The sequence below is a fragment of the Balaenoptera musculus genome, chromosome X (assembly GCF_009873245.2).
Source record: "Balaenoptera musculus isolate JJ_BM4_2016_0621 chromosome X, mBalMus1.pri.v3, whole genome shotgun sequence".
NCBI lineage: Eukaryota > Metazoa > Chordata > Mammalia > Artiodactyla > Balaenopteridae > Balaenoptera > Balaenoptera musculus.
In genome coordinates, this window is record NC_045806.1 from 12417022 (window position 1) to 12427447 (window position 10426).

At 40.6% G+C, this 10426-nt stretch overlaps 1 protein-coding gene across 5 annotated transcripts in view; it reads left to right on the plus strand.

The window, feature by feature from the left end:
- The window catches only part of CA5B (carbonic anhydrase 5B), a 30398-nt gene extending 20285 nt beyond the window's left edge, over nucleotides 1–10113 (plus strand). For 3 of the 5 annotated variants that reach the window (XM_036839435.1, XM_036839436.1, XM_036839432.1), the window contains exons 4-8: nucleotides 304–422; nucleotides 1797–1892; nucleotides 2448–2510; nucleotides 3571–3726; nucleotides 9017–9835. In XM_036839435.1, the coding sequence (XP_036695330.1) occupies nucleotides 304–422; nucleotides 1797–1892; nucleotides 2448–2510; nucleotides 3571–3726; nucleotides 9017–9196 (614 nt within the window). In that variant the 3' untranslated portion in view covers nucleotides 9197–9835. Of the gene's footprint in view, nucleotides 1–303; nucleotides 423–1796; nucleotides 1893–2447; nucleotides 2511–3570; nucleotides 3727–9016 lie in introns of all 5 variants that reach the window. The other 2 variants (XM_036839433.1, XM_036839434.1) reach the window with 2 other exon arrangements.
- Nucleotides 10114–10426: the final 313 nt, after the last annotated feature.

Here is a 10426-nt window from a genome sequence, read left to right on the forward strand (position 1 = left end):
GTGCATAAAAAACACTGGGCACAGTAAATATAGAACATAAAACTAAGGCAAGAATTGGCCTTTAACAACTGTATGCAGCTTGGAGTGTAGTTAAATCTTGGTGCCATTCAGAGTGCAGGTCTCGCCCTTACACATGTATTAACTGTGTGGAAATCAAGTTTATAAACACTGGTATATGATACAGTGTGCTCCATTTAAGACAGTTCATATAGAGGTCCACCCACAGATTCCACCTTTCCCCCACATTCCTCCACGACATGAAAAACTGTCCCCTGAATTGTTGGATGTGCCATTTCATTTCAGTGATCAAGGGAGGACCCCTGGAACACAACTACCGATTAAAGCAGTTCCATTTTCACTGGGGGGCCGTTGATGCCTGGGGCTCCGAGCATACTGTGGACAGCAAATGTTACCCAGCAGAGGTAAGTTGAGAAGTTTGGGAACAGTGACAACAGTGGAGAATAGGGGATAGTTCTGAGTTTCTAGTTCTAAGAAATCATCGGGAAGAATCAGGTAATTCCTATAAATGCTATGTAGCTCTTTTGGGGGCATATTTGATTATTCCCAGTTTATACATGTAAAAATGATAACTGCCCTCATTTCAAATAATATAGCAGAAATCAACCTTAAGATCCTGAAACAGAATTCTTCCAGAATTCTAAGCTAGGCTCAAATGATAGCCTAAAGAAATAACCCAGGCAATAGTGCAGGGCCACCAGGCCAAATGAACCCAAGTGAGAAATGGTAGGAGCCTAAATGAAAGCGGTGGCAATAGAAATAGAGAAAAAGAGCACGATTTCACAAGCATTTTTTTTTTTTAATTAATTAACTTATTTTTTGCTGCGTTGGGTCTTCGTTGCTGCGCACGGGCTTCTCATTGCGGTGGCTTCTCTTGTTGCGGAGCACGGGCTCTAGGCAAGCGGGCTTCAGTAGTTGTGGCACACGGGCTCAGTAGTTGTGGCACACGGGCTTAGTTGCTCTGTGGCATGTGGGATCTTCCCGGACCAGGGCTCGAACCCGTGTCCCCTGCATTGGCAGGCGGATTCTTAACCACTGTGCCACCGGGGGAAGTCCTAACCACTGTGCCACCAGGGAAGTCCCTAACAAGCAGTTTGGACAAGCATTTTGGAAATAAAAGCAACAGGACCTGGAGGCAGGGTCCTCTTCAGGAGAGGAGAGGCAGAAGTTAAACATGACCTTCAGGGTGTTACTCGGGAGGCTAGGTGAGGATTCGTGAATGATGGACAAGGAATGATTTGTAGGGAAATAAAAGGAGCCAAAGGAAATAGAATTTTTTCTTCACAACTTTCCTCCTAATTTAGTTTTAAATGTTACCTTAAAAAGAAACACATTTTAAGTGGTTATCCCTTGAACAAATTTGTCTTCAACTCCTAGTTCGCATAGGGAGAATCTATTTCTCTCAATATAAACATCTCTCCTTTAGATGCAAATGGATTTTGGATATGAGTGTTTCAGGCAAATCAGGATGGGAATGGACAAATGTTGCTCCCTCAATGAAATGTTATTCACTTGGAGATATACACATATATATGTATATAAAATTTTCTCCCCCAAATAAATCCCTCTATTCCAAAGTAGCATTAATTACTGCTCCTGCATATATTTCTTCCTGTTCTTTAATTCTATCTCATTTTGCACCAGACTGTCATGTGCTTTTCTCAGTGGCTTTATTTTTGGTGAGTAAGCACAGTAAAATATCATATGTGAATAAGGCTGTCTGTTTTGGAGCAATCCTACATGGTCATGTGTAAAACCACCTTTTAATGGTGTTTCAGCTGCACTTGGTGCATTGGAATGCAGTCAAATTTGAAAACTTTGAGGATGCAGCACTGGAAGAAAATGGTTTGGCTGTGCTAGGAGTATTTTTAAAGGTAAAAAAAAAATCTTACTAGCTTGAAGTGATGTGTTGTATCCTAGGATGAAAAGATACAACACTGCAATTTTAAGTTCTAAGAATATTGAGACAATGTTTAAAATACAAGATTGTTATGAATATATTTCAAATGGTATAGAAATGCACAGTCCAACAGAGCAGTCACAAGCCACATGTGGCAACTGAGCACTTGAAATGTGGCTCCTAAAAAAAAAGAAAAGAAAAGAAAAGAAAAGAAATGTCGCTACTTTGTGGAACAATTTTTAATTTTAATTAATTTAAATATTAATTGAAGAACTGATGCTTAAATGGAGCAGGACACCTTCACCTGCAGGCACGCTGACCCTGTCAGCAAACAGCCTGCTCATTTGTTGTGTGTCTAATTGAATTCAGTGATGCTTAAAACATTCTAAATTACCAGTTTAATTGTAGCTTAAGTAGTGTGGTTGGTTTGTTTTTATATAATCACCAGGTGGTTAATTTTAATTCATTCTGTTGCAGTTTCAAAAGTGAGATGTCAATTGTTGTTAATATTTTCTCATTGCTTCTTTAGCTAGGCAAGTATCATAAAGAGCTACAGAAATTGGTGGATATTTTGCCATCAGTTAAGCACAAGGTAATTTTTTTTCCTAAATCACTTGAAATATAGTTTATGTCTCAGTCTCAGAGCGGAGACACTAAGAAGGCACTGTGAATTGGGAAAAGGTAATTCGCCTCAGTGTAATTAAGGTTCTCTTTGAAGGCTGCCCTTTAAGACAACTTGTCTTTTATGATGCTTGTGCTGAGAGAGCCCCTGGCCCTGGGATACCCTGCAGGGGACAGAAGTGATTCTGTTGTTGGGCACGGACTGCTCTGGTTTGGCTGCCATGCCACTGAGCACTCAGGGACTCAGGAACATAACGAGTCCCCTCCTCTGCTCCCGACCCCTGCTCCTTCTCAGTCCTTGTGCAAACACTCAGGGCAGCCTTCTGGGCTCTAGCTACCCTCCCATAGGCAGGGAGCACAGAAAAGTCTGAGAGAAACTTGGCTTGTCCAGCTTTACAGAACAATTACCCACATCCTTCAGGGTGGATACCTCTTTCCAGCTGTCAAGGTTAATTGTTCAATATTCAGAATCCCAGAGGGGCTGCTCTCTGGAAGTCTGTCTTCCCTCCCCTCCCTGCCTATGTCTCCACCCTGCCCTCCCTCTCCATCTCCCTCCTTTTCCTCCTCCCTCCCCTACCCCCACCCCACCCCCATCTCCTTTCCTCTCTCTCCCTCCCTGTTCCCCTCTGTCCCTCTCTCTGTCCAGGATCCTGTCTCCTCCTAATTTGCACTGCATTTTAGAAAGGTGAATTCTATTAGTCTCTCTTGAAAAGGAAAAGCCTCCTTGTTTATGCACCAGCTACCACCTAATGCCTCCCAAAGAGTTCAGAGGAGACCACCTGCTATAAGCTCACTAGAACGGAGGGAGAAAATGGTTTTTGCTGTGTTCCCACTGAGGACTATCAGAAATACATGGTTAATTGCAGGAACAAAGCATGGGTATGATTCTGTCCTAAGGTGCCCGGAGATACCTGGAGCTCATCTGGACCGCTGCTGGTCCTCAGACTCCCCTAGAATCGTCACCACATCATCTGATTCCTGAGTGGTTTTCACCATAAAATGATAACTCGATGACCCCTTCTCTTGGCCAGGACATGCTTGTGGAATTTGGGTCATTCGACCCTTCCTGTCTGATGCCTACCTGCCCAGATTACTGGACCTACTCAGGGTCCCTGACTACCCCGCCACTCTCTGAGTCTGTCACTTGGATCATTAAGAAGCAGCCCATAGAGGTTGATCATGATCAGGTACGTTCTTTCCACATTTCTATGTAAGGAAATTCTAGTCTGCCCCTTTAAAACAAGGCTGGGCTCAAACTTTGGCATCAGTTTTTAACATCTTGTAATGCTCATACATTTTTATTAAAATGTGCTAACATCTTGTGTTAATTTGGATATGAATTAGGAAATGCTTCAAATTAACTAGAGAGAAGAGGTAAAACTTAGGAAACATAAGCTTTTTACTTCCATATTTGACAATGACATATGTTTTATGCATTGTATATTTTATATATAAATATGAATCTCTATATAAACAAGACCCTTTTAAAAGGAAGAATGAAGGCTGAAAATGGATGTGCTCAAACCCTTTAAAATCTTTAAGGGAATTTTGCTATGGAACCTCAGGATAAAAGCAGAACCCAACAATGTCTGTCCAGAAATTTTAAGTCAGTTGTTTTGACCCTGGAGTCTATTTTTTCCTTAGCAACTAAGTGGTGATTACTATGTTAATACACAAATTCTATTTAATTCATAACATAACTGAACTGCAATAATATTTGCTTATGCTTGCTTTATGGGATTTTAATTAATCACAAAGCATTTTCACAAGAACAAAAGGTTCCAGAACCTTTTTTATGAAGCCAGGATAACTGACACCAACACCCACCAAAGATCAGACCAAAAAAAAAAAAATCTACAGACTGGTATGTCTGAAGGATATATTTTTTAAAAAGCTAAAATAGGGACTTCCCTGGCAGTCCAGTGGTTAAGACTCCACGCTCCCAATGCAGGGGGCACGGATTCGATCCCTGGTCGGGGAACTAAGATCCCGAATGCTGCACGGCATGGCCAAAAAAAAAAGCTAAAATAATATTTTAGAAACAGAAGCCAGCAGTACGTTAAAAGAAATATATACTTTGTAAGAACCTATTGTATAGCATAGGGAACTCTACTTATTGCTCTGTGGTGACCTAAATGGGAAGGAAATCCAAAAAAGAGAGGATATATGTACACATATGGCTGATTCACGTTGCTGTATAGCAGAAACTGACACAGCAGTGTAAGGCAACTATACTCCAATTTAAAAAAAAAAAAGGGGGGGGGGCTTCCCTGGTGGCGCAGTGGTTGAGAATCTGCCTGCCAATGCAGGGGACACGGGTTCGAGCCCTGGTCTGGGAAGATCCCACATGCCGCGGAGCAACTAAGCCCGTGAGCCACAATTAGTGAGCCTGCGCGTCTGGAGCCTGTGCTCCGCAACAAGAGAGGCCGCGATAATGAGAGGCCCGAGCACCGCGATGAAGAGTGGCCCCCACTTGCCGCAACTGGAGAAAGCCCTCGCACAGAAACGAAGACCCAACACAGCCATAAACTAATTAATTAATTAATTAAAAAAAAAAAACAAAAAACTTGTCTCATTGTTCCTGTCTGGATTCCTGGTTCTCAAAAACTTCCCTCCCTTCCCTCTTTCAAAAAAAAAACAAAAAAAAAAAAAAAAGGGGGGCTTCCCTGGTGGTCCAGTGGTAAGACTCCGCACTCCCAATGCAGGGGGCCCGGGTTCAATCCCTGGTCAGGGAACTAGATCCTGCATGCAGGCCTCAACTAAGAGTCTGCATGCTGCAACTAAGAGTCCACATGCCGCAACTGAAAAAAAAGATCCCGCATGCCACAACTAAGACCCAGCGCAGCCAAAAATAAATAATAAAATTTTAAAAAAAGAAATATATATTTTGTTCAAGTAGTAGTTATTCCAGTAATGCAAGGATGGTTCAATATCACGAATGATATTAATTCATCATATCAGTGAATCTAAATATATTTTAAAAATAATCATTTCCATAGATTCTTAAAAAGCACTAGCAAAATTCAACATTCAGTTTTTTAAAAAATTTTCAATAAAATAGGAATGTATGGAGACTTCCCTAACTTGATAAAAGAGATTGATCTCAGTTCTAAAGTATATAGTATGCTTAATACGGAAAAGAGTATTACTATGTTAAATTTTAACTGAAGTTATATTTTGGAAGTAGTCAATGTAATTAGACCAGAAAAGAAAAAATAAATGAGAGAAACAATAAAAAGAACTACTGCAAAGATAATTCAGTAATTAGTGGAGTACAATATTAATTTCTAGAAATCAGTACACTGGACATGTATAAATCACAATCAGTTAAAATATATAATGGAGGGCTTCCCTGGTGGCGCAGTGGTTAAGAATCCGCCTGCCAATGCAGGGGACACGGGTTCGAGCCCTGGTCTGGGAAGATCCCACATGCCACGGAGCAGCTAAGCCCGAGCGCCACAACTACTGAGCCTGCGCTCTAGAGCCCGTGAGCCACAATTACTGAAGCCCACGGGCCACAACTACTGAAGCCCATGTGCCTAGAGCCCATGCTCTGCAACAAGAGAAGCCACTGCAGTGAGAAGCCTGCACACTGCAACAAAGAATAGCCCCCACTCGCCGCAGCTAGAGAAAGCCTGCGCGCAGCAACAAAGACCCAACGCAGCCAAAAATAATAAATAAGTAAAATAAATAAATTTTTAAAAAAGATATAATGGAAGAAAGAATGCTGTTTATAATGGAAAAAAAATACAAAATACCTTGGAATCAGCTTAACAAGAAAACTTAAAACATTTCTGAAGAACACAAAAGACTTGAGTTGATAAAATTCATTCCATGTTATTGAATAGGAAGACATCATAGACACCTGTGATGTCAATTCTCCTTAAGTTGTTATTGGCCATGAATTGTTTATTCTTCATAAATTTGATGTAATCCCAATAAATATACCAATAGGATTTTTTTAATATAAATTTATTTAAAAAATTTTTTTTTTATTTTTGGCTGCGTTGGGTCTTCATTGCTGCATGCAGGCTTTCTCTAGTTGTGGCGAGCGGGGGCTACTCTTCGTTGTGGTGTGTGGGCTTCTCCTTGCGGTGGCTTCTCTTGTTGCAGAGCATGGGCTCTAGGCACGTGGGCTTCAGTAGTTGTGGCACGCAGGCTCAGTAGTTGTGGCTTGCGGGCTCTAGAGCACACGCTCAGTAGTTGTGGCGCACGGGCTTAGTTGCTCCGTGGCACGTGGGATCTTCCCAGACCAGGGCTTGAACCTGTGTCCCCTGCATTGGCAGGCGGATTCTTAACCACTGCACCACCAGGGAAGCCCACACCAATAGGATTTTAAAATAGATATGCTACTTCTAACCTCATGTGTTAAAAGAAAAGTATAAATAAAGAGCCAGGGAAAATTGTGAAAGAGAAAATGAAAGATGATTAAATCAACCAAGTTATAAAGCCTCAATAGTTAAATAGTGCTGTACTGGTACACAAATAAAGAGATCAATCATAGGATGAAAACTGTAGATTGAGAAATATGTCCAAGTACGTACGAGAATTTAGTTTATGATAAAGGTTGCATCTCAGCCCAGTGAGGGGGAAAGATGAGATTATTCAGTAAGAGCGATGGGGACAATTGAGCAGACATTTGGGGGTGAAAAGTTGGATTGACCATTCAAACCTTACACAAGAATATATTCCAGACATATTAAATGTTAAAAATACTGCCATAAAAGTACTAGGATAAGCATAGGAAAATCTTTTCATACGTCCAAATGGAGGAAGCTTTTCTAACCATATATCAAAACCAGAAGTCACAGAGATAGCAACTGGTAAGGTAGACTAAATAATTTTTAAAAAAATTCTGTGTCATGAAAACCACCATAAACAAATGACAGAATACAGAGTTTGCTCATAAGCCTGGGCTTGGTGGCTTATACATTTATTCCGCTACTATCCTTCATATTTAAAAACTGACATAACACTGAAAAATAAATAAATAAAATAAATAAATCAGAGGGTCAGTGGCCCATGTGAGGACTTTTCAAATGAAATTTCAACACAGAAAATTCAGTAAGAAAAAAATGTTAGCTGTCATCAATAATCCTAGTTACCTACAATCTTACCACTAAGTGTTAATCACTGTTTGGATAAATCCTTCTGGTCTTTTACTTATACAGATACACATAAATCCTTCTGTTCTTTCATCTATATAAATATATATAATTTTTTGAACAAAATGGAATCATTCTGTACATGCCATTTTGTTGCTCTTTTCACTCGGTGATGTGTGGAACATTTTATAGATAATAAACATTATCTTCAATATCATTTTTAATGGCTATATACTAGCCCATTTTATAGCTCCAATGAAATGTATTATTGATACCTGGGCTACTTCTAATCTTTTGCAATTAGCCAAATAAGAATAAACTACTCAGACATGTTCCTAATTAATGAGGGTATATGTGTGATTTGCAAGTACGGTCACTGTGTTTGGTGCTTGTCCCTGGTCTACTTGGCCTGAAGTCTTTAATCCAAACAAATCTTCCCATGCTTGCCTGCTGTGCCCTAGGCTGTCCTCTCTGTAGCTACAGTGTGCCTGATTGAGTGAGGAAAAATGCTACAAAGAGCTTTTCCAGCTGGCTTGAAGTCAAGTGTTCTATAACATGGTTGCTCAGAAAGCCAAGGGGCTACTGATGGATGCTATTGCCACACTGGAAAACAAGCCCTTGATTTGGGATCACTCCTTTTATACTGAGCTGCACTGTTCAGTACCTTAGCCACAAGACACGTGTGGGCATTTAAGTATAAATACATTTAAATTGAAACTAAATTAAAAATTTAGTTCTTGGTCACAATGGCCACATTTCAAGCGCTCAGCAGCCAGCCATATGTGGCTTGTGGCTACTGTAATCAACACTGCACAGGACCTTTCCTTCACCGTGGAGAGTTCTATTGGACAGTGCTGGCAGGAGGCATCCCACTGCCTGTTAAGACCTCCACCTGCATTGCCTTGTCCGCAATGCCCAGGTGCGGTAAGCAATCAAGACTACGTTGTTTATGTTAAGGATTCAGTTAAATTTTGAAAAAACAAAACATTTTTGGCACTGTTACTATATGCATCAAGCCTTTTTTTTATTATCCTGTAGCCTGGCTATTTTGCCCGTTTAAAGATGAGGTTTCTGAGAACCAAAGAAGAAGTAACTTGGACTGGGCACATGGCTAATACGTGGGGGACAGGGCCTTTGACCGCCAGTCTTCGGATCCCAGGTGCCTCGCTGGCTTCACCACCTCCTGCTACTCTCCTCACACAACATTTTATTCCCCGCCCAGCAGTGAAGGGATTCCTGCCCAGAAGTAAATTCTCCTTCTGTATCCAATTTTAGACGAATGTTTCAGGGTAGTAAAAATGAAAGTAATTTATTCATGAAGTAAAGCTGTTTTTCTATTGAAATTATTTATGCTTCTTGTTTCTGTTTCTAGCTTGAGCAATTTCGGACCCTGCTCTTCACTTCTGAGGGGGAGAAAGAGAAAAGAATGGTGGACAACTTCCGCCCCCTTCAGCCCCTATTGAACCGCACTGTCCGCTCATCCTTCCCTCACGACTATGTGCTGAACATACAAGCAAAACCCAAGTCGTCTACCAGCCAAGTACCCCCTTAGACGCCATTATCTAGGTGGTATCTTGCTTAAATATCTACTAGTTCTTTAAAAGTTGCTAACTAGACTCTTTTAAATGCCTGCATTTAATAATTATGGATGTGCCTTTCTTGGTATGGCAGCGCTCCTTAGTCTTTGAGGGAAGCTCTTTGGTAAACAAATTCTTACTTTTATTGATAATGATGTTTATCACTGAAGTACCAGCAAGAGACACAAATTTCTCTTATAGCAACCTGCTGGTAATTGTAATGTCTTTTTATGTGTGACATTTTTGAGCTGTCTTTTTATTGATATGTTTATCAATTGGTGGTTCTACAGAGTTATAAGTAGGGATGATAATCAAAATATTTAACAACTGGTAAGGCACAGACACTGACCATCCCGAATGCAGGCTTTTCAGAAACAGCCACAGGACCCAGATTGGTACTTCTTGGCTGAGCATTGGCTATGGTTTTAGGTATATTTTATTTTAAAACATGAATGTGTATTCTTTTATAAGGCCTTCTCAATGGGTATATTTGCCTCGATTTTCACTTGTCATTACTAGTACAGGATATGATTACTTACTATCAATTTAAAATACAGAAAAAATATTTTGTGAGCTTCCTTGGCGGCGCAGTGGTTAAGAATCTGCCTGCCAAGGCAGGGGACACGGGTTCGAGCCCTGGTCCGGGAAGATCCCACATGCTGCGGAGCAACTAAGCCCGTGCACCACAACTACTGAGCCTGTGCTCTAGAGCCCGTGAGCCACAGCTACTGAGCTTGCGTGCCACAACTACTGAAGCCTGCCCGCCTAGAGCCCGTGCTCCACAACAAGAGAAGACACTGCAATGAGAAGCCCATGGACCGCAACGAAGAGTGGCCCCCGCTCGCTGCAACTAGAGAAAACCCGCGCGCAGCAACAAAGACCCAACGCAGCCAAAAATAAATAAAAATAAAATAAATTTATTTTAAAAAAAAGAAAAAATATTTTGTAATCCTAAAAACACAAGGGTTTACTTATATCCGGAAATCCTTTTGCATTTCTGAAAGTCAGATGTTTTACTTAAAGGCTTGATCATATAGAAAGCATATGCAGAATATTTTAAAGAAAAAGCTTTAAGTGCCTAGAACTTAAAATTCTTTCATGATCCATTTACAGAAATACTTTTCAAAAGGCTAGTAATATAATAGTCTATGGTTTATAGTATTATTTTGAATTGTTTGTACATTGTTTCATAGAATACAATAATA